Below are 27,609 nucleotides of genomic sequence, written 5' to 3' on the forward strand. Positions count from 1 at the left end.
CTTTGGGACTGAGAGTAATCTGAATATAATTAAAAGAACGAGGAGTACTTGTGGCATCTTAGAGACTAACAAATTTATTTGAGCATAAGCTTTCGTGGGCTAAAACCCACTTCATCGGATACATGCAGTGGAAAATACAGTAGGAAGATATATAGACACAGAGGACATGAAAAAAATGGGTGTTGCCATACTAACTATAACGAGAGTAATCATTTAAGGTGGGCGATTATCATCAGGAGAAAAAAAAAATTTGTACTGATAATCACGATGGCCCATGTCTAACAGTTGACAAGAAGGTGTGAGTAGCAGTAGGGGAAAAACATAAGCATGGGGAAATAGGTTTTACTTTGTGTAATGACCCATCCGCTCCCAGTCTTTATTCAAGCCTAATTTAATGGTGTCCAGTTTGCAAATTAATTCCAATTCTGCAGTTTGTCGCTTGAGTCTGTTTTTGAAGATTTTTTTGTTGGAGTATTGCGACTTTGAGGTCTGTAATCAAGGGATTAATCAACCAGGGAGGTTGAAGTGTTCTCCGACTGGTTTTTGAATGTTATAATTCTTGACGTCTGATTTGTGTCCATTTATTCTTTTGCATAGAGAAACTTCAAAAACAGACTCCAACAAGAAACTGCAGAATTGGAATTAATTTGCAAACTGGACACCATTAAATTAGGCTTGAATAAAGACTGGGAGTGGATGAGGCATTACACAAAGTAAAACCTATTTCCCCATGCTAATTTCTCCCCCCTACTGTTACTCACACCTTCTTGTCAACTGCTGGAAATGGGCCATCCTGATTATCACTACAAACGTTTTTTTTCTCCTGCTAATAACCCACCTTAACTGATTACTCTTGTTACGGTTACTATGGCAACACCCATTTTTTTTATGTCATCTGTGTCTATATATCTTCCTACTGTATTTTTCACTGCATGCATCCAATGAAGTGGGTTTTAGCCCACGAAAGCTTATGCTCAAATAAATGTGTTACTCTCTAAAGTGCCACAAGTACTCCTTGTTCTTTTTGCTGATACAGACTAACATGGCTACCACTCTGAAACCTGAATATTGTTGTGATTTTTGCTGTAAGAGACCATCTATCACAAAGACAAGCTTGCCTGGGTGGCAAGATAGACTGGAGTGCCCAATGTGACGGTCTGTGACTCCAGGGTAAGGCTGTTATAGAGCTTGTGGAGTTCACTCTTGTTACTTGGTTGGTGAAATCTAATTATGGAACATACAACCAATTTAGGATTTGTGCCCTACTTCTTGACAGTCTGCCCTGAGCCAGGCATGCACAGTCATGAGCCAGTTGAGGTAACCTGACATGGTTCTTGGCCCTACACTATTTAACATTTTTATCAATGACCTGGAACAAAATTATCACTGACAAAGTTTGCAGGTGACACAAACATTTGGGGAAATATAAATAATAAAAAGGGCTGGTCACATATACTGAATTGGTTGGTAAGCTGGATGCAAGCAATGTGTGTTTCAATATGGCCAAATATGAATGTACATACCTAGAAACAAAGAACATAAGCCACATCTACAAGATGGGTGACTCTCCTGGGAAGCAGTGACTCTGAAAAAGATTTGAGGATTGTGGGGGGATAATCAGCTGAACAGGAGCTTCCTGTGCGATGCTACAGCCAAAAGGATTAACACAATCCTTGGATGCACTAACGGGAATTTCAAGCAGGAGTAGAGAGGTTTTATTACCTCTGTATTTGGCATTGGTGGTACCCCTACGGAAATACTGTGTCCATTTCTGATGTCCTTATTTCAAGAAAGATATCGATAAATTAGAGAGGGTTCAAAGAAAAGCCATGAGGATGGTTAAAGGATTGGAAAACATGCCTTATAGTGATAGACTCTAGGAGCGAAACCTGTTCAGTTTCTCACAGAGAAAGTTAAGGGTGACTTGATCACAGTTTATAAGAACCTACATGGGGAATAGAAATTTGATAATACAGGGCTCTTCAGCTTAACTTACAAAGGTACAAGATCCAGTGGCTGGAAGTTGAAGTTAGACAATTTCAGACTGGAAACGACGGTGGCAAATTTTTGATAGTGAGAGTAATTAATCATTGGAACAATTTACCAGTGGTCATGGTGGATTCTCTATCACTATTTTAAAATCAAGATTGGATGTTTTTCTAAAATAGATGCTGTAGTTCAAACAGGCATTATTTTGGGGCAGTTCTCTGGCCTGTGTTAGGAGATCAGACTAGATGATAATAGTGGTCCCTTCTGGCCTTAGAATCTAGGACTCCTCACTAGCCCATTCGATCTTACAGGCTTGTGCCCCTGCATCACTACCCTGCACTTTCTCTTGCATGTATTGGTGCAAAGGATCCCTTTCCAACACTCCCCTCTGAGTACATTCCTAGCCTATGCAGCCCAACCTCCTCCAGTCTGTCCCCATTCCAGGCAGCAACTCCTCCAGCCTGATCCCACAGTGCAGGACCCAGAAACAGCATCCCCTTCCCACCCAATATGGCACTTCCTCATGCAGTACCCACACCCACCATCCTCCACCTCCCATACAGCTGCAGGTGGGGATGGATGGAGCATCCACATCAACTGCCCACCATCTCAGCTCCAGCTCCATCCATCCCTACATACAGCATCTACATCAACTGCCCACCTTCTCAGCTCCCCACACAGTGCCCATACTTAGCATCCCCTCCAGCTCATGTCCTGCGGCTACTATACATAGTCCATGAATCAATCTAATCCTCAAAAAAAGGCAGAGGCTCTCTCTTCTTTATGGGGGCCTCAGAGTCCCCATCTGTCCCTTTGGGTTGTGTCTAGGGCACCCAGGTCAGGAGTGTCTAAACACCAGTCTCAGTATCTCAGTCCACGGAGAAAGCTGACGCACTGTGCTACCATTGCCCCATGCAGCCCATCGCCAAGAGCCCTGGTAGAAGAAAAGTAGTGGGTGCGTTACCTGTATGACAGGGTGTAGCCTGGCCTGCTCTGACTGATTCGAACCAGGAAGCAGCCCAGAGGCTTGTCCGTCAGCAAGTTCTCAGCTTCCCTGAAAGCAAAGAGGAAAGATTTTAATCCGAGAGTCAGTAATAAAACCCTGTGCTCTCCCTGTTCAGGAGCCCCCATCCCTTTTTCACATCCTGGTAACACTCCCTCTATGGTGCAGCCAGCATCACTCTCATGCTGTCCCCTTCACTTCAGGCACACTGTGACACTAAGTACCATTCCCAGACCTGAGGAAGAGCTCTGTGTAGCTTGAAAGCTTGTCTCTATCACCAACAGAAGTTAGTCCAATAAAAGATCTCTCAACCACAATGTCTCTGAGACAAGACCGTCAGGGAATACAGTGTGGGCTTTTGGAGGAAACTGGTTGCTCTCTCCTGGGACTGACAAAGGAGTCAAAGAGATAGAGCCTGAAATAGCTGGTGAATTGCTCTGGATTGACCATAATGGACCATGTTTTAACCTTTATTTCTGTATGCTAATGTAAGGACTTCCAATGCTGTGTTCCAGTTAACTAATACATCCTCCTCTGTTTTGAAAAGACTGTTTGGTGTCACTGCAAGCACTTGCTTGTGTGCATTAGTCCCTGAAGAGTGTCCAAGTCGTTACCAGGAGTCTGTTTCAATTGGGTTTGCTGAACAGAGCTCACAGCGTTAAACTGAGGCTCAGTCTAGGAGGCAGTGAAGCTGCAGAGGCTAGCCTGAAGGAAGGGTGGGACTCCTTGTGGGTCTGGCACACTGAAGGGGACTGCTTAAAGGCTGGGCTGTAGCACAGATCCCGTGGATCTGTGACAACAGTATTGCTGTATTGAACTCCACATACAGAGTTAAAATCACCTCCCTACTCCTGTCCCTACACATCCCAGGATCCCTTTTAGCCACAGCATCACATTGGGAGCTCATGTTCAATTTCTGGTGCCCTATGACCTCTAAATCCTTTACAGAGTCACTGCTTCCCAGGACACAGTCCCTCATGCTGTAGGTACAGCCTGCATTCCTTGATCCTAGATGTATAACTTTGCATTTAATGATATTAAAATTAGGATTGTCAAGCAATTAAAAAAATGAATCGCAATTAATTGTGTGATTAATCACGCAGTTAAACAATAATAGAATATCATTTATTTAAATATTTGTGGATGTTTTCTACATTTTCAAATATAATTGATATCAATTACAACACAGAATACAAAGTGTACAGTGCTCACTTTATAATTATTCCTTATTACAAATATTTGCAATGTAACAAACAAGAGAAATAGTATTTTTCAATTCACCAAATACAAGTACTGTTGTGCAATCTCTTTATCATGAAAGTTGAACTTACAAATATAGAATTATGTACAAAAAAACCCCTGCATTCAAAAATAAAACAATGTAAAACTTTAGAGCCTACAAGTCCAATCAGTCTCACTTCTTGTTCAGCCAATCACTCAGACAAACATGATTGTTTACATTTGCAGGAGATAATGCTGCCTGCTTCTTGTTTTCAATGTCACCTAAAAGTGAGAAAAGGCGTTCGCATAGCACCGTTGTAGCTGGCATCACAAGATATTTACATGCCGGGTGCACTAAAGATTCATATGTCCATTGATGCTTCAACCATCATTCTATAGGGCATGTGTCCATGCTGATGACGGGTTCTGTTCAATAATGATCCAGAGCAGTGTGGATCGACGCATGTTCATTTTCATCATCTGGGTCAGATGCCACCAGCAGAAGGCTGATTTTCTTTTTTGGTGGTTTGGGTTCTGTAGTTTCCGCATCAGAATGTTGCTCTTTTAAGACTTCTGAAAGCATATTCCACACTTCGTCCCTCTCAGATTTTGGAAGGCACTTCAGATTCTTAAATCTTGGGTCGAGGACTGTAACTATCTTTAGAAATTTCACATTTGTATCTTCTTTGCATTTTGTCAAATTTGCAATGAAAGTGTTCTTAAAATGAACATGTGCGGGGTCATCATCCGTCTCTGCTATAACATGAATTATATGGCAGAATGCAGGTAAAACAGAGCAGTAGACATACAGTTCTCTCCCAAGGAGTTCAGTCACAAATTTAATTAACGCATTATTTTTTTAATGAGCGTCATCAGCGTGGACACATGTCCTCTGGAATGATGGCTGAAGCATGAAAAGGCATATGAATCTTTAGCGCATCTGGCACGTAAATATCTTGTGATGCCAGCTACAACAGTGCCACGCAAACGCCTGTTCTCATTTTCAGATGACACTGTAATTAAGAAGTGGGCAGCATTATCTCCCATAAATGTAAACTTTTTAGCGTTTGGCTGAACAAGAAGTAGGACTGGGTGGACTTGTAGGCTCTAAAGTTTTACATTGTTTCGTTTTTGAGTGTAGTTATGTAACAAAACAAAAAAACTACATTTGAAAGTTGCACTTTCATGATAAAGAGATTGCTCTACAGTACTTGTATGAGATGAATTGAAAAATACTATTTCTTTTGTTTATCATATTTACAGTGCAAATATTTGTAATAAAAATAATATAAAGTGAGCACTGGACATTTTGTATTCTGTGCTGTAATTGAAATCGATATATTTGAACATGTAGAAAATCATCCAAAAATATTTAATACATTTCAATTAGTATTCTATTGTTGAACAGTGCGATTAATCACGATTAATTTTTTCAATCACGATTAATTTTTTCGAGTTAATTGCATGAGTTAATTACAATTAATTGACAGCCCTAATTAGAACACTTTTATTCTAAATGGGCCCAGTTTACCAAGCAGTACAAATCTACATGGCTGTACTGTCCTCATCAACATTTACCATTCCATCAATCTTTGGGATAAAAATCAGATAAAAACCTTCAGTTGCTGCCACCCTGGATTGGAACTAGTGACCTAGAAATAAAAGGCCCTGTACCCCACTCCCAACTCCATATATCAGCCAATCCCCCTGACGGGTCTGGATGGGAATCAGTACTCTAGAGTGGAAAGGCCATGTGTCCTATTCCTAGCTCCCCAAGAAACCAGTCCATGCTATCTCCAGGGACTCCAACCCCCACTCTCATACACACTCTCCCTAAGGACATGCGAGCCTCTGCCTGCACAGCGCAGCCCCCTTGGTATGCTGCAAGCCCCTAGGGTTCTCACCTCCTGCTGATCATCCCATGCAGCCAGCCAGGAAAGGCCCCATCATCCTGCCTAACCTTCCAGGCCTGTGTCTCTCTGAACCAGCGGAGAGTTGCTCCTCTCTTGATTTGCCTCATTTCTTCCTCTTCTCCTGTCTGGCCCTCTGTCCCCAGCACAGGGCAAGGCCTGGAGCGCAAAAAATTATCAAAGGGAGTCGACTGAAAACAGGAAAGAGAGAGAAAAAAGGAAGGTGGGTGTGAGAGTGATAGATTCCTAGACCAGAAGGGACTACTGTGATCATCTAGTCTGAGCTCCTGTATAACACAGGCCACATATCTCTCCCAAAATAATCCATAGAGCATAACTTGTGGCCGCCACTTCCCACAGCTGCCATCGGCCGGGAACAGTGAACCGCAGCTGCTGGGAGTTACAGGGGCCATGCCTGCGGACGGTCAACGTAAACAAAATGTCTCGCGGCCCACCAGCGGATTACCCTGATGGGCCACGTGCCGAAGGTCTAGCTTCAACTTCCAGCCATTGGATCAGTTTGCTAGACTGAAGAGCCCATTATTAAATATTTGTTTCCCGTGTAGATACTTCTAGGCTAATCAAGTCAACCCTTCACCTCTGTGTTAAGCTAAGTAGATTGACCTCCTTGAGTCTATCACTATAAGGCGAGTTTTCTATTCTCATGGTTCTTCTCTGAACCTTCTCTAATTTATCAATCTCCTTCTTGAATGGTGAGCACCCAGAACTGGACACAGGATCCCAGCAGCAGTCGCACAAGTGCCAAATAGAAAGATAAATAAACCTCTCTACTCCTACTTGAGATTCCCCTGTTTATGTATCCAAGCATTGCATCAGCCCATTTAGCCATAGTATTGCACTGGGAGCTCATGTTCAACTGATTATCCACCACAAACTCCAAATCTTTTTCAGAGTCCTGCTTGCCATTCTGTAAGTATGGCCTACATTATTTGTTCCTAGATGTACACATTTACATTTAGTTGTATTAAAACGCATATTGTTTGCTTGCATCCAGCTTACCAAGCGATCCAGAACAATTTGAATCAGTGACCTGTCCTCATTATTTACCACTCCTCCAATTTTTGGGTCATCTCCAAACTTTATCAGTGATGATTTTATGTTGTCTTCCAGGTCAATGATAAAAATGTTAAATAGCGGAGAGCCAAGGACTGATCCCTGTGGGACTCCACTGGGAACACACCCACTTGATGATGATTCTCCGTTTACCATTACATTTTGAGTTAGCCAGTTTTTAACCTATTTAATGTGTGCCATGTTAATTTTATATCCTCCTAGTTTTTTAAATCAAAATGTTGTGAAATATCAAGTCAAACACACTGCAGAAATTTACATGTATTACATCAATACTAGTACCTTTATCAAATAAACTTATAATCTCATCTAAGAAGATACCAAGTTAGTTTGACAGGATCTATTTTCCATAAACCCATGTTGATTTGCATTAATTGCATTACCCTCCTTTAATTATTTATTAATCGAGTCCTGGGGCACTGCATCCGAGGGTGCTAAAGGAGTTGGCGGATGTGATTGCAGAGCCATTGGCCATTATCTTTGAAAACTCATGGCGATCGCAGGAGGTCCCGGATGACTGGAAAAAGGCTAATGTAGTGTCCATCTTTAAAAAAGGGAAGGAAAAGATCTGGGGAACTACAGGCCAGTCAACCTCACCTCAGTCCCTGGAAAAATCATAGAGCAGGTCCTCAAGGAATCAATTTTAAAGCACTTAGAGGAGAGGAAAGTGATCAGGAACAGTCAGCATGGATTCACCAAGGGCAAGTCATGCCAGACTAACCTAATTGCCTTCTATGATGCAATAACTGGCTCTGTGGATGAGCGGAAAGCAGTGGACGTGTTATTCCTTGATTTTAGCAAAGCTTTTGATACGCCAGCAAGTTAAAGAAGTATGGGATGGATGAATAGACTATAAGGTGGATAGAAAGCTGGCTAGATCGTCAGGCTCAACGGGTAGTGATCAATGGCTCCATGTCTAGTTGGCAGCCGGTATCAAGCGGAGTGCCCCAAGGGTCGGTTCTGGGGCCGGTTTTGTTCAATATCTTCATTAATGATCTGGAGGATGGCATGGACTGCACCCTCAGCATGTTTGCAAGTGACACTAAACTGGGAGGAGTGGTAGATATGCTGGAGAGTAGGGATAGGATACAGAGGGACCTAGACAAATTAGAGGATTGGGCCAAAAGAAATCTGATGAAGTTCAACAAGGACAAGTGCAGAGTCCTGCACTTAGGATGGAAGAATCCCATGCACTGCTACAGACTAGGGACCGAATGGCTAGGAAGCAGTTCCGCAGAAAAGGACCTAGGGGTTACAGTGGACGAGAAGCTGAATATGAGTCAACAGTGTGCCCTTGTTGCCAAGAAGGCTAACGGCATTTTGGGCTGTATAAGTAGGAGCATTGCCAGCAGATTGAGGGACGTGATCGTTCCCCTCTATTCGACATTGGTGAGGCCTCATCTGGAATACTGTGTCCAGTTTTGGGCCCCACACTACAAGAAGGATGTGGAAATACTGGAAAGAGTCCAGCGGAGGGCAACAAAAATGATTAGGGGTCTGGAGCACACGACTTACGAGGAGAGGCTGAGGGAACTGGGATTGTTTAGTCTGCAGAAGAGAAGAATGAGGGGGGATTTGATAGCTGCTTTCAACTACCTGAAAGGGGGTTCCAAAGAGGATGGATCTAGACTGTTCTCAGTGGTGGCAGATGACAGAACAAGGAGCAATGGTCTCAAGTTGCAGTGGGGGAGGTTTAGGTTGGCTATTAGGAAAAACTTTTTCACTAGGAGGGTGGTGAAGCACTGGAATGGGTTACACCTAGGGAGGTGGAGGAATCTCCTTCTGTCATAAACATACAGCTAAGGGTAGCATAAAATCCCTCCTTTCCCTGTAAGGAGTTAAGAAACTCAAATAACCTGGTTGGCACCTGACCAAAAGGACCAATAAGGGAAGAAGATATTTTCAAATCTGTGGGGGGAGGTTTTGTTTTGTGCTCTCTTTTGTTGTTCTCTCTGGGACAGAGAGGGACCAGGGCAGGAAAAACCATCTCCTAAAACCCTACCTGAAATAAGCATCCAAGATTACAAAAATTGTAAGTAATAGCAAGGAAATGTGTTAGCTTATCTTTTGTTTTAGCTTGTGAATTTTCCCTGTGCTAAGAGGGAGGTTTATTCCTGTTTTCTGTAACTTTGAAGTTTTGCTTAGAGGGGAATCCTCTGTGTTTTACATCTTATTACCCTGTAAAATTACCTTCCATCCTGATTTTACAGAGGTGCTTCTTTTACTTTTTTCTTTATAATAAAGTTCTGCTTTTAAGAGCCAGATTGGTTTTTAGTTTCCTAAAAACCCAAGGGTCTGGTCTGTGCTAACCTTGTTTACCTATTTGGTTGGTATATTATTCTCAAGCCTCCCCAGGAAAGGGGGTGAAGGGGCTTGGGGGGATATTTTGGGAAAACAGGAACTCCAAGTGGTCCTTTTCCTGAATCTTTGTCTAACTCACTTGGTGGTGGCAGTGATACCGTCCAAGGACAAGGAAGAATTTGTGTCTTGGGGAAGTTTTAACCTAAGCTGGTAGAAATAAGCTAAGGGGGTCTTTCATGCAGGTCCCCACATCTGTACCCTACGTTTAGAGTGGGGAGGGAACCCTGACACCTTCCTTAGAGCTTTTTAAGGTCAGGCTTGACAAATCCCTGGCTGGGACGATTTAGTTTGGGATTGGTCCTGCTTTGAGCAGGGGGTTGGACTAGATGACCTCCTGAGGTCCCTTCCAACCCTGATAGTCTATGATTCTGTCTCAGTTGCTTCATTATTGTAGTAAGTGAAGGCAACATAGTAAAGGCCTAATGAAGGCCCAGTATGAGGCCTGAACCAAACTAAAGTAATGGTCAAGGCTTTGCTAGCATAGAAAGCAAAGTTAAGCTGTGAGCAAAAGGCAGGCCCTGCTCACAGAAGTTGGCAAGGAAAGGGCTGATGTTGCAGAAATACATATTCATTTAGTATAGTTATAGTATAAACATGGTACCAAGACATACCACACTGGAACATTCCACAGATAACAGGGAACAGACCGACCCATCCCAATGACAGGGGCAAAAGGGTGAAATGATGGATAGAGTTGTTTTGATCGAACCAACAGGTACAAGGTGCGAGGCGGCACCTTACTGCATAGAGGGGTTGTACCTTGCTACGTAGAGGGGTTGCACCTCAATATGTCAGGAGTGATGTGTAACTTGTTTGTACTCGTGTATAAGAATGTGTCCCTGGGGTGGTGTCTTTGTCTGGCCACGGGGGCAGTGGAAAGTCCCGCCACTGAGCCGGGTCCTTGCCAAGAGGCATCTATTAGTAGTATGCCCGGTAGACTAAGTAATCTACGGGGAACTGCAATTGTGTCCGAGATCGCAATAAACCTGGCCGAGGTGCCTTTGTACCTTACTAGACTCTGTGGTCATTGGGGGTTCTCGTCGGGTCTGCTGTGTCAGCTATCTGCGCAGAGCTGGGGCAGCACACAGAGGGAACACACGCACGCAGCTGAGTGATATCAACAGGAGAAAGCAGAAGCACCACACTGGTAGCCTCTCACAACAATTATCTTATCCAAGATCGATGTCAGACTGACGGGCCTATGATTACTCGTGTCATCCCATTTACCCTTTTTACAAACTGGAACAACACTAACTCCCTTCCAGTCTCCTGGAACTTCCCCAGCGCTCCAAGACTTATCGAAAATCAACAGTGGAGGCAGGAGCAAGAGCTGGGGGACACTTACAGTAAGCTCCTTTCAAGATATCACGGACGACCTCACTCAAGTCTGTGCCCTAGGGGAGACCAGACAGGAACTTCATCCAACTTCCACTTTCAGTTCTCCCAAGACCAAGCCCTGCCCAAGGTTTTACCAGGATTGGTTTATTTAAACTCACAATATTGGGCATGAACTCCTCTTTATTCCTGGTTACATGGATGAGGAGCGTGGTTCTCCCTGGATCACATGTACGGGATGTGCAGATGGGAGGGCTCCCTCAAGATCACATGTTGGGATGTCCCTGGGTATCTGACCCTAGGCAAAGCCAACATTATTACCTCTGTGAGTTTGCTGCGAGGGCGTGGTACTGGTGGCTGTGTCAGAGAATCAGCTCCAGGCTGAGAACGTGGGAGGGGCTGAGGACGTCTCCTCCGTGGCACAGGGACTGGCGAGGCAACTATTCATGCAGTGAGAGGAGGGAATAAATGGCATTAGGAACCCCCAGGGAATGATTCGTCCCACCCAGGAATGGAGCATGTGGGTACAATACCATCACACCCAAGGGTACCACGGGAAGGTTCTGCCTCTCCAGCAGGCAGCATGGCAGCTGCAAGACAAGGGACTCCCAGGAACATCAATCCATGGAGTTTGGAACTTCCCCATCCCACCTGAGCCTTGCTATGGAGCATGGAAAGGAGTGAGAAGGGGTGGGGTCCCTGCTCTGCTGCCACCTCCTGCTCCATGCTCTAAGGAAAAAAATCCAACTCTGAGTGGGAGATGGCATGAAGCCATCTCCTGCTGCATTAGCAGAAGAGGCTGGGTGAGGCCAGGGTGCCTTTCCCATCCCAGCCCAAGGCACGTGGGATTTCACAGCTCAGTTCCCAGCCTCTATGGGAAAGCGCCTCCATTTCCAAGTGGAGATGGGGCCTGTCCTGAGGCAAATGCTGGAGGAGAGTTTCACAGAGGCAGGTGTATCGCCCCTCTAACTACCCACCGCTCAGGTGTGGCATAGAAGAGAGTGTGGCCTGAGGGCTCAGCTACAACTAGGGAATAAGGCAGTCAGACCCAGTAGGCAGTCAGACCCAGTGGACACAGCCACTAAGGGCACGTCTTCACTACCCGCCGGATCGGCGGGTAGCAATCGATCTATTGGGGATCGACTTATCGCGTCTAGTGAAGACGCGATAAAATCGATTCCTGATCGTTCTGCCGTCGACTCCGGAAATCCACCGCGGCAAGAGGTGGAAGCGGAGTCGACGGCGGTGTGGCAGCGGTCGACTCACCGCCGTCCTCACAGCCAGGTAAGTTGACCTAAAATACGCAACTTCAGCTACGCTATTCACGTAGCTGAAGTTGCGTATCCCCATAGCCTAAGTGAGCATCCAGGGATCTGGGGCATGGAGATATTGATGGAAGGAGGTGGTGTCAGTGACTTACTCTGGGCCTGGGACTCCAGTTCCAGTTGCCTGTTGCTCTCTCTCTCTGCTTCCTCCTGCAGGTGCTTCTCTCGGGCTCTGAGCTCAACCACCAGCTCCTGGTAAATCTTCCTACAGCAGAATCTCTTGTAAGCTGCTCAGAGAGAAGCTACAGTTAGAGCAGAGACTCCACTGGAACAGCAAGGAACAAGGGCCGGGCAAGAGCAGCATCCTGTAATACCTGTGTGTCCAATACAGAGTCATACCAGAGAGATTGTGCAGAGAGAAGGCTCTACCATGTCTCTCACCAGCGCACCTATTGCTCATGATCCCATTGTTCTGCCAGGGACAGCAGCCAGGCTAGTAGGGCAGTGGTCACCTGGATCATACCTACTGTCCTTCCCTGAGAGGATAATGACATTTTCTGGTCTCCCCTTCTGCTTGCGCTTCTCTCCAGCTTCCCATGACTTCTTACAATTCATCCCATCATTATAAGAAGCTCATTAACCACTTCCCTGGACATCCACTTTACAGCAAGACCAGCAAGCTTGCACCTGCTCTGCTCTCCCACATATGCCCCTTCCTGTCCACACTTAGACTGCTTTCCTGCTTGTTGAAGACTATGAGAAGGAGTTGAGCGTTTGTTGTTCACACCACGAACACAAAGGGTTTGAGCTGCCATAGAGATGGAGCCTGATCAGGTTTTTCTGTCTCCAATGCCCTGGAATGCTATCAAGGAATCTTCTGGGATGAGAGAGGAGTTGGGGAAGGACTTCTGCCTGTGCTCCTTGCCCTGATATGCTCTCTGGGTTGGAGGAGACCCTCCTGCCCCGATACTCACTCTTCTGGATGATTATTGCTGCCTTTTCCAAGCGGTCCATGCTCTTTGCCAGCAGCTCCTGGTGCCAGTACTTAAAAAAGAGGCGGGACTTCCTGTGGGGATGGGAGAGAATGCCAAGGCAATAGTAAGATATAGGACTCATTTCAGACCCCATCCCATCACTAGAACAGGCCCCTGGTATATAAAGGTGGCAGTTATTGCAGAGAGCTAGTTCCCACTCCACACACGCGCACAATACAGCTCAGACCCATCATGCTCAGTCCAGACCCATGTGCAGCAGCCCACACCTACCCACATCTCCAGCCTTTCAGCTCTGTACTCTGCAAAATCTCCAAGCAGCTAAGAAAGGAGGAGAAAAAAAAATTAGTCAAAAGTCCCCTTCTACTTAGTGTAGCCAGAGACAGGCAACCCTTTGTACTACATTGCACCCCTTGTGAAAGCTGGCTCTCAAATGGTAGATCTCACAGAATCACAGCTGGTGCAGGGGTTATGGTGGGGCTTATTAGCAAACGCGTACCCAGCCCTTGCCTCAGGAGGGTGATTCCTCCAGTGACTAGGCTCCTGGCCCTTCCTCCTGGGGGAGATTCCCACAGATAAAGATCTCACTGTCAGAAGTTTTTTCCTTGTTGAATTTCCTAGTTCTGAGAAGTTCTCAAATCCCAGTGGATAAGTGCAGAACATGAATCCAGGTAGAGCACAACAACTACACATTATACGATCAAAAGGCTAGTCTACACTAAAATCGTTAGGGCGGTGCAGCTGTGCCGATGCACTGCACTGTTGTAGCGTGCTGGTGCAGACACTCTATGCCATTGATCAATATAACTTACATCATTCAGGGGGGTGGGTTTCCACACCCTTGAGCAACTTAAGTTATACTGAAGTAAGCATTGGTGTTTACAAGCCCTTAGTTTCATCTAACTACACCTAGTTACATTCCTTGAGCACCCTTAAATAATCTCTCCCTCTGTGGCATTTACACTCTTCATACATTTGTATCTGAATGGATTACTCCAGATATGGCATAGAGAAGAGCTCTTCCCTTCCCGCTCTGCAAATGCTGCCACTAAAGTCACATAAATGCTCCTTGCTGCCATTTTGCAGGGCAAACTTACGTCCGAGGCGTAAGAGCTGGTTCCATACTGGTTTAGACCATGGTCCAGCTTGCCCAGTATTTGGCCCATACCAAAGCTTCATGGGGAGTGTACAGAACAAGTCATTTATGGAGTGATCCACCCCTGCATTCCACTCCCAGCTTCTAGTAGTCAGAGGTCGCTCTGAGCATGGGGCTGCATCCCTAATCATCTTGTCTAATATAGCATTTCATGGATCTAACCCCCATGAACTTATCCAGTTCTTTTTTTAACCCAGTTATACTTTTGGTCATCACAATATTCCATGACAATGAGTTCCACAGGTTAGCTGTGCACTGTGTGAAAAAGGACTTCCTCTTTTTTGTATTAAACCTGCCCCCTATTAATTTAATTGGTGACCCCTGTTTTTTGTATTGTGTTAAAGGGTAAATAACCTTTCTCTAGTCATTTTTTCCACTCATTCATGACTTTATAGACGTCTATTGTATCTCCCCTTAGTCGTCTCTTTTCTACGCTGAACAATCTAATATTTTAGATCCTTGTATGGAAGCTGCTCCATACCCTTGATCATCTTTGTTGCCCTTCTCTGAACCTTTTCGAGATGGGGCAACCAGAACTGGACACAGTAAGACAGGTGTGGGCACGTCATGGATTTATGTAGAGGCATGAGGACATTTTCTGTCCCTTTCCTAATAGTTCCTAACATACTGTTAAGCGTTTTGACCCCTGCTGCTACACACAGTGCAGAAGTTTTCTGAGAACTATCCACAGTGCCTCCAAGATCTCTTTCTTCAGTGGTCACAGCTAATTTTAAATCCATCATTGTGTAAGTATAGTTGGGATTATTTTTTCCAATGTAGATTACTTTGCACTTATCAATGTTGAATTTCATCTGCCATTTTGTTGTCCAGTCACCAACTTTTATGCGATTTCTCTAACTCATTGCAGTCAGCTTTGGACTTAGCTACTTTGAGTAATTTTGTATCAGCTGCAAACTTTGCCACTTCACTGTTCACCCCCTTTTCCAGATCATTAATGAATATGTACCTCTCCTCATCTGACTTGCATCTGAAGAAGTGAGGTTCTTACCCACGAAAGCTTATGCTCCCAATACTTCTGTTAGTCTTAAAGGTGCCACAGGACCCTCTGTTGCTTTTTACCTCTCCTCAGTCTCTCTCAGCCAGTGCCTGCTGTGTAAACATCTATCTTTTAGGTTACTTCTCTCTCACATGCAGTAATGTGCATGTTTCTAGGTGGAAACATGCTGCATTACCTGCCCATCTCCCCCTCTAGAGCCTTTGTATCATCTCTATCCTCACTTGAGTTTGCAATTCCTCTAGGGTTACCATATTTCAACAATCAAAAAAGAGGACACGGGGTGCCGCCCTAGCCCCGCCCCAGCCCTGCCCCCTCCCTTTTCCCGCCCCCCTCAGAATCCCCCTACCCCCTACCTGTCCCCCCCACCCTAACTCCCCCCAGGACCTGACCCCCTATCTAAGTCTCCCTGCTCCCTGTCCCCTGCCTGCCCCAACCGCTCTCTACACCCCCTTCTCCTGACAGCCCCCCCCCAGAACCCCCGACCAATCTAACCCCCCCGTTCCCTGTCCCTTGCCTGTCCCCCCCACCCCCCCAACCAGGCCGAGGGAGAGCTGCGGGCTCCACATGCAGCCAAACAAATAAGGCGCTGCTCTGCAGGGGAGGAGGGAGCAGGGGAGGGGGAGGGACTCTGGCTGCTAGAGGCCCCAGTGGCTGCGAGCGGCTTTCAATCAGGCACAGCCGTCCAATCAACCACGCCGCACTCTGCATGAGGGGAAGGGGGAAATCCCGGACATTTCTACCTTATTAGAAATCCCCCCCGGACGCCCATTTAAAGCTAAAAAAGCCGGACATGTCCGGGGAAACCCGGACGGATGGTAACCCTAATTCCTCTTAATTTAGCATTATCTGAATGTTTCATTAACAGATTTCACAAGGGGTGGAGGAGCCACTTGTTCCCAGACTTCATTTCCTGGTTTCCCCTTGTCCCAAACTGAATAAGAGGGCTCCGACTAGCTGGGTGTTTCACACCTTTGCAATGAGCCATTGTTTTATGTGGTGGAGCAGGCAGGGTGGGAGAAGGGCTGTTTCACATGGGGCAGCAGGCAGGGTCAGGCACTAGGACAGCTAGGATAGAGTGGGCAGAAAGGGTTGGTTTACATCAAAAAAATTATGGGATGCCATCCCATCAAGAGACTCTGATGGGTGCCACTTCGTCTTCCGACATCCTTGGTGTGTTTTGCCTGTTTTGACTTTAAGCTCTTAGGGCAGGGACTGCATTTTCTCTCTAAACCTGGGAGATATCCAAGACACTTTGGGGCACTTAATATAAACATTATAATCAATAAAAGCATACTCCTTTTCCCAAATATGAGATTCAATAGCACCCCAGAATGGCACCAAAAAACCAAAACAAACGCAAAGCATGATACGTAAGCAAGTTGTCAGTCAAAATGTAATAAACATGAACGGTTAAGTCAGCAACAGTCTGAACAAAACATGACAGTCTGAAAGGGAGATAAGTAGCAGCAGACCCTAAATAACCACACACACACACACACCTAAACCTCCCCCATTGCAACTTGAGACCATTACTCCTTGTTCAGTCATCTGCTACCACTGAGAACAGTCTAGATCCGTCCTCTTTGGAACCCCCTTTCAGGTAGTTGAAAGCAGCTATCAAATCCCCCCTCATTCTGCTCTTCTGCAAACTAAACAATCCCAGTCCCCTCAGCCTCTCCTCATAAGTCATGTGCTCCAGACCCCTAATCATTTTTGTTGCCCTCCGCTGTACTCTTTCCAATTTTTCCACATCCTTCTTGTAGTGTGAAGCCCAAGACTGGACACACTACTCCAGTTGAGGCCTCACCAGTGCCGAATAGAGGGGAATTATCACATCCCTCGATCTGCTGGCAATGCCCCTACTTATACAGCCCAAAATGCCATTAGCCTTCTTGGCAACAAGAGCACACTGTTGACTCATATCCAGCTTCTCGTCCACTGTGACCCCTAGGTCCTTTTCTGCAGAACTGCTGCCTAGCCATTCGGTCCCTAGTCTGTAGCAGTGAATGGGATTCTTCCATCCTAAGTGCAGGACTCTGCACTCGTCCTTGTTGAACCTCACCAGATTTCTTTTGGCCCAATCCTCTAATTTGTCTAGGTCCCTCTGTATCCTATCCCTACCCTCCAGCGTATCTACCACTCCTCCCAGTTTAGTGTCACCTGCATACTTGCTGAGGGCGCAGTCCACACCATCCTCCAGATCATTAATGAAGATACTGAACAAAACCAGCCCCAGGACCGACCCTTGGGACACTCCGCTTGATACCGGCTGCCAACTAGACATGGAGCCATTGATCACTACCCGTTGAGTCCTCATAGGTCAGCTGAAGAACTGATAGAATGGGGTTTCTCCAGTACTTCCATGGTGTGTACTCTGAATATCATATAAATCCTGACTCAATGCAATAGGGAAGGGTGTATCTCAATGTTCCTCCAGTATGCAAGCTACAAGCTTCTTCACAGTTCCCTGCAGTTTTTCCACTATCCCATTTCCTTGGGCATGGTACGCAGCAGATTTATAATGTACTGGACCAATACTTATCCGAAAGCCTTCAAAACTCTCTTGATACAAAACATGTCCCTGTGACACTGCACCCCATATTCTTCACAGTAATAATATGTTATGATTATGACATAATCATAATATATTTTATGCAAGATAGATCATATGAGATATCATTGGAAAGGTTATGATTTACTGAATAAGATTATCCTATTTGTATACATGTATCATTTTTGTATCTGAAGTTAGGAATATTGTCTATGTATCTATTACAAATGTGTTTACACATGGGGAACACCCACAAGGCAGAATGTAATCAGTCTACATGGCTGGCTGGGAAGGGCCTACTCAAGTTAATGAACCATTAGGCAGAACAATAGGCCTTAGGAAAAGCTTATCTCCCACCCAGGAGCCTTCCTGAGGATGCTGTAAACAGCCTCTGACTCATGTCTGCTAGCACCCTACAGGGTCATGTGACCAAGTCACCTGGTACTGGACTCCATCTTGGAATACCAGTGTTTTTCCACTGACTGGCATGGGAATAAAGCTTGGAGACAAAGGGTTCCTGCCATATGCAAAAGCTATTTAAGGCAGGTGAGTGACATCATTGGGACTCTTCACTGACTCCCCGCCCAAAGACGACTCCTGAAAAACCCTGAGGAACAAGGACTGAACTTGGGGGAAGTGTTGGACCCAGGCTAAAGGGGAGTTTTAGCCTGTCAAAGAAACACCTGGGGTTTTTAAGCTATAAGCAAGTGCGGCTGGCTCCTTAAGAATCTCTGCAGCCTGCCTGAATCATGGAGTGTGAGAATTTGCTAATTCATATCCTACCTATCTAGTATGTTACGCTCAGTTTGCGGCTTTGTTTATTTACTAGGTAATCTGCTTTGATCTGTTTGCTATTCCTTATAATCACTTAAAATCTATCTTTTGTAGTTAATAAACTTATTTTTGCTTTGTCTAAAACCAGTGTGTGGGAGTCGTAACTTGGGCAGAAGGCTGTTGCATATCCTTCTCCACACTGAGGGAGGAGGCAAATTTCATGAGCGTACAGTGTACACAAGATGGTATAATTTTGGGCTTACACTCCAGAGGGGGATGTGCACTTGAGTAGCTGGGCTGTTCCTTAGCTGTAGCCTTCCCACGCAGAGCTGATCACAGCATTTGTATGTTCTGCAGCTGGGTGTGTCCCTACCAGTATGTGTGCTGGAGCCTGGGAGAGGGCTTGGCAGGCTGGTCACAGCAATACAGTGTAAAGGGAGTCCAGGCCAGTGGGTCAGGGAGGCTCAGTGGTACCCCAGTTCCAGGTGGCACTCCGGGGGAACCCACCATTTTCTGAAAGAAAATGGTCACATTTTCTGAAAGACGGCTCTCTGGTAGGGCAAACATCACAAATAAAGCAGTTAAACAAGAAATGAGCTTCTCTGAAATCATGACTGCAAAGAAGTAATGTGAGTAACAGTCTATAACACTCAATAGCATGTAGCCATGCACTGCAATCGATGGGCCAGTAATATCCACTGCAATTCTCTGCCATGGTCTATCTATGACTACCATTATCAAAGGGTCTGGAAGAGCAGTAGTTCTATGCACTGTGCAGGCTGAATATGCCTTCATATGATGCTCAATGTCTGAGTTCAGCCCTAGCCACCAAGCATAACTACACAGAATCACCTTCATAACTCCCAAATGTCCTTCGTGAGTCACACCCAGGACTGCTTGTCGAATGATGCTAGGATGATCACCCATGCTCCTCTGCATAAGATATGTTGAGTAGCACATGTCTTCACTGTGAGCTCAGAACAAATTTTGTAGAATGTAGACAAAATTCTCTTAAGAACTGGGTCTAAAACCCGTTTGTAGAGCATGCATCATCTCGCACAGTTCAGCATCTTGAAGAGCAGCTGTCTGCCGTAAGTCAACTGGCAGCTTTCCAGTAAAAAGCATAAAGCATACCTTGCCCTTTCTGCACACGAGGGTGCCAACCCAGCAGAATTTCTTGAAAGAGTATCGGCAAGTAAATTAGATCTTTGTTTGAAATGTACCAAATGAAAGCCAGTCATACTGCTGCAACTGATAACCCACTGTGGCAGCCTCATGCTCAGCAGATCAACAGCCTTATGACAGAGGCCCAAAATAGGCAAATCAGTTTTTAAAGTAAAATGTTTCCCCAGTAAATAGACTTTGAAGTGTACAATAGCAAAAACCATCGCCAGAACTCTAGCTCAGTCTGGGAATACTTGGCTTCTGTCAGGGTGAGAGTACAGGATGAGTATGTAACTGGCCATCCCCCGGAACAGAACTGTGCCCAGACCCTGATTGCATACATCAATTTGAATCATTATGGGCTTCCTTGGATTAAAATGAGAATGAGATTGGATTTAACAGAGGACCTGGCAGACTGTATCAAAAATCCGTTTGGTCTCTTTAATCCTCCCAAGATTAGAACTCTCAGCAGCTTGGCAAGGGTACACAGCCGCTACAATCTGTGTGTTTCGGTAGTGAAGCAACAGCTTGTAGCCATTCAGGTGTCAGTTTCACACCATCAACTGACAGAGAATGCCTCAGAAACTCTACAGCATCTTTTGCTAAACTGCAGCTGGCCACATTCAACTTTATGCCAGCTTGTTGGAGTCGGGTTAGCACCTGGTTCAGATAAGCATTATGTTCAGGAAGGGTCTTATCAAAGACAAGAATGTCATCCAAATAGCACCATGCACCCTGGATATTACCAAAGAGCCGAAAGACCACTCTCAAATACTTCAAGGAGCAGAGACTAAACCAAAAGGGAGTCACTGATAGCAGTACCTCCCTAATGGCATGCTGAAAGCAAACTTCCAGACACAAGTATTTTCCAATAACCGGATCGGTAATCCAACACAGAGAAAATCTGGGATCCATTGACCCAACATGTCACCTCTCTGAGGGCTGGCAACTGAAACTGCTCACGTTTCTCATATCTATTAAGAGCCCTAAAATCTGTGAAGTCAAATATCGCCATTCTTCTGGTACTATCACCATGGATAAGCTCCAATCCATATGCCCTTCCACCTCCCAAATGATGATATCATTTTTCATGCATTGCAGTTCTGCTCAGATCTTGTCCACAAGTGCAGGAGGTACATCTCGTGCAGGGGGTGCAAAGGGCTTGGTGTTCAAATCCAACAGCAGAGAGTATGCATAGCCCGTGGACGGAACACTGTCATTGTTAAACAAATCATGGTGTCTCTGAATGATACATTGGGTATCCCCTTCTAATCTAGCTGACATAATCACACCTGAGATATCCTGGGAGAGCTCATGCACCATACCAAAATGTAAGCACAAATCATAGGACAATAATGGAACATCATTCACAGCAGCATCTTTAACAAGATAAAACTTTGCAGTCAAGGCTATGCCTTTGTAGAGCACAGAAAACACAGTTTCACCCACTGTCTGCAAAGCATACAAATTCCAGGCTTTTATAACCACTGTAGTTGGGCAAATGTCTAGATTATGAACTAACCCAAAAGGGAGAATGTTAACTTCAGCACCTGTATCCACCATGCACCTCAGGAGTGTACCATTAATTTCTATGGCACGAGAGACTAGTTCCAGTGCCTTTCCACATGAGAAGATTGTATTAAAGGCAACACTGGAGTCCCTGTATTGTATTCAAGGCAACAAGGTGGTCTCATGTGGCTTCACATTCCCAATATAGAATCATAGAACCACAGGGTCAGAAAGGACTGCAAGGACCATCTAGTCTAACCCCCGGCCAAGATGCAGGATTTGTTGTGTCTAAGCCATCCAAGACAATTGGCTATCCAGCCTCGTTTTGAAAACGTCCAGTGAAAGAGCTTCCATGCTGGCTATCAGGAAGTTTAGACTTGAAATTAGATGAAGGTTTCTAACCATCAGAGGAGTGAAGTTCTGGAACAGCCTTCCAAGGGGAGCAGTGGGGGCAAAATACATATCTGGCTTCAAGACTAAGCTTGATAAGTTTATAGAGCGGATGGTATGATGGGATAGCCTAATTTTGGCAATTAATTGATCTTTGACTATTAGCGGTAAATATGCCCAATGGCCTGTGATGGGATGTTAGATGGGGTGGGATCTGAGTTACTACAGAGAATTCTTTCCTGGGTGCTGGCTGGTGAGTCTTGCCCACATGCTCAGGGTTTAGCTGATCGCCATATTTGGGGTTGGGAAGGAATTTTCCTCAAGGGCAGATTGGCAGAGGCCCTGGGAGTTTTTTGCCTCTCTCTGCAGCATGGGGCACGGGTCACTTGCTGGAGGATTCTCTGCACCTTGAAGTTTTTAAATCATGATTTGAGGACTTAAATAACTCAGACATACGTTAGGGATTTATTACAGGAGCGGGTGGGTGAGATTCTGTGGCCTGCGTTGTGCCGAAGGTCAGACTAGACGATCATAATGGTCCCTTCTGACCTTAAAGTCTATGACTCTAATATGCACTTCAGGCCTTTTCTTGTCATGAACCAGTGTACCATGGCACAATAACTTAAAATGTCCTTTCTCTCCACAAGCCCAGCACTCAGCAGTTCTAGCCAAGCAGGCAAAAAAATTGGCCAAGTGATTTGCATTACCACACTTGAAACTGAAAAGCAGGCAATTTTCGCTGCCGAGGCTGTGGAGCAGGAGTATATAGTGTCGTATGACTCTGGGTGATGGAAGCACAATGAACAGCTAATAGTTTAAGCGTAGACACAAAGGTAGCAGCAGTCTGAGACACAGAACCTCTTTCAGCCTGTGCCCTCAAATGCCTCGCTCTTGGTAACCACAGCATCAAAAGTTAGGGTTTAGCATCTTGCACCAGTAACCATTCACCAACGTGGTCATTGGCTATGCCAATCACAAAAATATCCCCAAAATCACAGTCCTGGGTCAACTGCCACAAATAAATTCACATATGGTTTCATTAGGCTGCTAATGAGCTTCAAAAAATTGTTTTCCTCTTTAACAGAACAGAATCTCCAGTGTCAAAATACTCGCTGATATGCTGCACAGCTACATCAAAAGGGGACTTGGGCTCCAGGAGTCCATCATAAATACCAATGCCATAACAGCCTAAGCAGTTCTGCATCTGGGGTAACCTAGCAGCATGGGAGAGTTGCATGATCTGCACATAGTGCCAGAAATTCTGAATAAAGTATCGCCATTCAACAGCAGAAGGATGTACAGGCAGCATGAGTTAAAATTAAATACATTTTAAATTAAATAAAATAAATACACAATAGAAACACTCATTGCATAATGTTATGCATAGATGCACCCCAGAATGGCAATCCCAAAACATCAAAAAATATATATATATGAAGGAAGACTCACAGGTAAGTTGTCAAACAAAACATGTAATAACCATGAACCAGTTAAATCTGAACAAAACATAACAGTCTGAATGGCAGATAACTAACAGCAGACACTGAGTAGATGCACACACTCAATGTTATACACGCACAAACACAGGAACTGGACCACTGAGTACAGAGAGTAGGAAGCAAGAAAGCAGCGCACACACACACACACAAACCAGATCATCAGTAAAGAACTGGGGAGGAGAGGGAGCGAGAAAGAGAGACCGACCAAAGCTGGACACCACCCCATTATCACTTTCCTTCTTCAGCCGGGTGTCTCTCCTCTATGTGACAGAATTTCTATCCAAGCCAATGCGAATTATTTGAGGGAGAAAGGTTCCATACATCACTGTATCAAATGCTTTTACCAAACTCCAAATCACTTTGTCTAGGTACTTATAGTTCCTTGATCGGAAGATCCCTTCCCACGCTTCTCCCTTCACCTATTCAGTTTGCAATTCCTTCACAACAGCAATCAAGTTGGTTTAGCAAATTTTTCTCTTCAGAAATTTCCTGTGTTGTTCTTTACTCATGACTATAGGGGGCAGAGAGGAAGGTTCTTACCTTTCCTGTGTGAGTGGGACATCTGGTTTAATTAGGAGAATTCGATATCTGCCAGAAACAAACCAAATTTAACAACAAGGGAGAGCGAAATCTCTGATGCCCTGAGCTGATCCAGTGTCCCCATTACAGCAAGAATGACCACAAATCAGTAACCGTCCACTTCCTCCCCCTGCCCCACACATACCATATCCACTGTGTTAGGTCCTTTTCACACTTTTTAATCAGGTCATTTCACTCACTGTTGATCAGACTGGCAATTCCCTCACCCCATTATTGGAATCACTTCCCTTCCGACCTTCAAACAACATTACATGATTTTAACAAACCTTTCTGCAAATTCCTCAAAAGAGGGTCTCCAGGAAAAGCCGTTTCGCCGAATCTGGATGGTCTCCAGCAATCCATTGTACCTGAGCTGAGGTGAGAGCACAATAAGATTCAATAAGAGATTAACAGATTTTACGGCCAGAAGGGACCATTATGATCCTCTAAGTCTGGCCTCCTGCACAGCATAGGTCAAAGAAGTTCAAACAGAAATTCCTGTAACCAGACCAATAACTTCTGGTTGATCTAGAGACATCTGTTGGAAAAGTCATACAGCAAAACAAAATTTCCAATAAGTTCTTGGAATGCATTGGGGACAAAATTGTTTCAGAAAGTGGAGAAAATAACAGGTGGGTCAGCCTTTTTAGATTTAATTTTGACCAACAGGGAGGAACTGACTGAGAATCTGAAGGTGGAAGGAAACTGGGGGAGGGGGGAAGTGAACACAAAATCACAGATTTCATGATTTGAAAGAAAGGAAGAAGTGAGAGCAGCTGAATAAGGACAATAGACTTCAAAAAAGCAGACATCAACAAATTCAGAAAAGTGGTAAGGTAAGGTCCATGGGAAGAAAATCTAAGAGACATAGGAGATCAGGAGAGCTGGCATTTTCTCAAGGAGACAATATTAAAGGTAACTGCAAACTATCCCAATGTGAAGAATAGGAAGAAACCAAAATGGCTCCATCAGGAGCCCTTGAATGAATGACCTGAAAATAAAAAAATAATCCTACAAAAGCAGAAACATGGATGAACTGCTAAGGAGGAGAACAAAATAATAGCGTAAGCATGTAAGAACAAAATCAGAAAGGCTAAGGCACCAAATGACTTATACCTAGCAAAGGACATCAAAGGCAATAAGAAGAGGTTCTTTAAATACATTAGGAGCAAGAGAAAGATGAAGGAAAGTGTAGGTCCTCTACTTAGCCAGGAAGGAGAGCTAATAAAAAGAGGACATCAAGAAGACTGATGTGTTCAATCTCTATTTTGCTTCAGTCTTCGCTAAACAGATTAACATGACCAGACACTCAACATAACTAATATTAACAACAAGGGGAAGGATTGCAAGACAAAACAGGGAAAGAAGAGGTTAAAGAATATTTAGAAAAGTCAAACGTATTGAGGTCGGCAAGGCCTGATGAAATTCATCCTAAAGTATTTAAGAACTAGCAGCATTCTTGGAACATTAGCAAATATCTTCAGGAACTCCTGGAGAATGGCTGAGGTCCAGAGAAGGGCAAACATAGTGCCTATCTTTAAAAATGGAAACAAGGAGGACCCAAGGAATTACAGACCAGTCAGCCTAACTTCAATACCCGGAAAGATACTGGAACAAAGTATTAAACAATCAATTTGTCACGATGCTTAGTTATAAAAAGGAGTTATAAGGAATAACCAGAATGGATTTGTCAAGAACACATCATGCCAAACCAACCTAATTTCCTTCTTTGGTAGGGTTACTGGCCTAGTGGATAGAAGGGGAAGCAGTAAACATGATATATCTTGAGTTTAGTAAGGCTTTTGACATAATCCCATGTGATATTCTTCTAAAAAAAAAAAAAAACCTAGGGAAATGGGTCTAGATAAAATTACTATAAGGTGGGTTCACAAGTGGTTGAAAGACTATACTCAGAGTGGTTATCAATAGTTCAGTCAAACTGGGAGGATGTCTTGAGTGAGGTTCGACGGGGTGGGGGGGTCAGTCCTGGGTCTGGTACTAGTCAATATTTTAATTAATTACTTGGATAATAGGAGAATAGGGCTTCTAAAATTTGTGGATGACACCAAGATGGGAGGGGTTGCAAGCACTTTCAAGGACAGGATTAGAATTCAAACTGACTTTGACAACCTAGAGCAGGGGTCGGCAACCTTTCAGAAATGGTGTGCCGAGTCTTCATTTATTCACTCTGATTTAAGGTTTTGCGTGCCAATCATATATTTTAACGTTTTTAGAAGGTCTCTTTCTATAAATCTATAATATACAACTAAACTATTGTTGTATGTAAAGTAAATAAGGTTTTTAAAATGTTTAAGAAGCTTCATTTAAAATTAAATTAAAATGCAGAGCCCCCCAGACCAGTGGCCAGGACCCGGGCAGTGTGAGTGCCACTGAAAATCAGCATGCCATAGGTTGCCTATCCCTGACCTAGAGAATAAGCCTGAAATAAACACAATGAAATTCAATAAAGACAAGTGCAAAGTACTACACTTAGGAAAGAAAAAAATCAAATGTACAACTAAAAAATAGGGAATAACTGGCTAGGTGGTAATACTGCTGAAAAGGATCTGGGGGGTATAGTGGCTCACAAATTGAATGTGAGTCAACAATATGATGCAGCAAAAAAAGTTAATATTCTAGGGTATATTAACAGCAGTGTTGTACGTAAGACAAGAAGTAACTCTTCCCACTCTACGTGGCATTGGGAGGCCTCAGCTGAAGTACTGTGTGAAATTCTGGGCTCCACCCTTTAGGAAAGAGGTGGACAAATTGAAGAGAGTCCGGAGGGAAGCAACAAAAATGATAAAAGATTTAGGAAACTTGACCTATGAGGAAAGGTTAAAAAACCTGGGCATGTTTAGTTGAGAAAAGAAGACTGAGGGGGGACCTGATAACAGTCTTCAGATATGTTAAGGGCTGTTATAAAGAGGACCGTGATCAACTGTTCTCCACAGGGCCGCCCAGAGGATTCAGGGGCCCTGGGATCTTCCGCGGCGGGGGTTCCCGCAGCCAAATTGCCACCGAAGACCTAGCACTTCGGCGGCGGGTCCCAGGGTGGAAGGACCCCCCGCCGCCGAATTGCTGCCGAAGACCCGGAGCGGAAGAAGCTCCAGGGGCCCGGGCCCCGCAAGAGTTTTCCGGGGCCCCTGGAGCAAGTGAAGGACCCTGCTCCAGGGGCCTCGAAAAACTCTCGTGAGGGCCCCTGCGGGGCCCGGGGCAAATTGCCCCACTTGACCCCCCCTCTGGGCGGCCCTGGTTCTCCATATCCACTGAAGGTAGGACAAGAAATAATGCTCTTAATCTTCAGCAAGGGAGATTTAGGTTAGATATTAGGGAGAACTTCCTAACTATAAGGCTAGCTAAGTAGTGGAATAGGCTTCCAGTGGAGGTTGTGGAATCCCCATCTGTGGATGTTTTTAAGAACAGGTTAGACAAACCCATCAGAGATCGTCTAGATTTACTTAGTCCTGCCTCAGTGCAAACGGCTGGATTTGATAACTTTGAGGTCCCATGCAGCTCTATATTTCTATAGCACATCTTTTAGAGATGTCCAATCTTGATTTAAAGGTCATGGACCTTCAAGTCATGGAGAATTCAGCGCATCACTTGGAAGGTTTTGGGCCCCACACTACAAGACTGATGTGGAAAAATTGGACAGAGTCCAGCGGAGGGCAACAAAAATGATTAGGAGGCTGGAGCACATGACTTATGAGGAGAGGCTGAGGAAACTGGGATTGTTTAGTCTGCAGAAGAGAAGAATGAGGGGGGATTTGATAGTTGCTTTCAACTACCTGAAAGGGG

At 44.7% G+C, this 27,609-nt stretch overlaps 1 protein-coding gene across 1 annotated transcript in view; it reads right to left on the reverse strand.

Moving 5' to 3' along the window:
- Nucleotides 1-27,609, reverse strand: part of LOC128839162 (myosin-IIIb-like) — a 127,541-nt gene that overhangs the window by 21,625 nt on the left and 78,307 nt on the right. Inside the window, exons 19-26 of the mRNA XM_054031895.1 lie at nucleotides 24,096-24,181; nucleotides 23,770-23,817; nucleotides 13,442-13,489; nucleotides 13,151-13,242; nucleotides 12,332-12,463; nucleotides 11,233-11,351; nucleotides 6,118-6,314; nucleotides 2,954-3,043 (exon numbers count right to left, since the gene is read on the reverse strand). Coding sequence (XP_053887870.1) covers nucleotides 2,954-3,043; nucleotides 6,118-6,314; nucleotides 11,233-11,351; nucleotides 12,332-12,463; nucleotides 13,151-13,242; nucleotides 13,442-13,489; nucleotides 23,770-23,817; nucleotides 24,096-24,181 — 812 coding nt within the window. The remainder of the gene's footprint in view (nucleotides 1-2,953; nucleotides 3,044-6,117; nucleotides 6,315-11,232; nucleotides 11,352-12,331; nucleotides 12,464-13,150; nucleotides 13,243-13,441; nucleotides 13,490-23,769; nucleotides 23,818-24,095; nucleotides 24,182-27,609) is intronic.

This window comes from Malaclemys terrapin, chromosome 6 (assembly GCF_027887155.1).
Source record: "Malaclemys terrapin pileata isolate rMalTer1 chromosome 6, rMalTer1.hap1, whole genome shotgun sequence".
In the NCBI taxonomy this organism is placed as follows: Eukaryota; Metazoa; Chordata; order Testudines; family Emydidae; genus Malaclemys; species Malaclemys terrapin.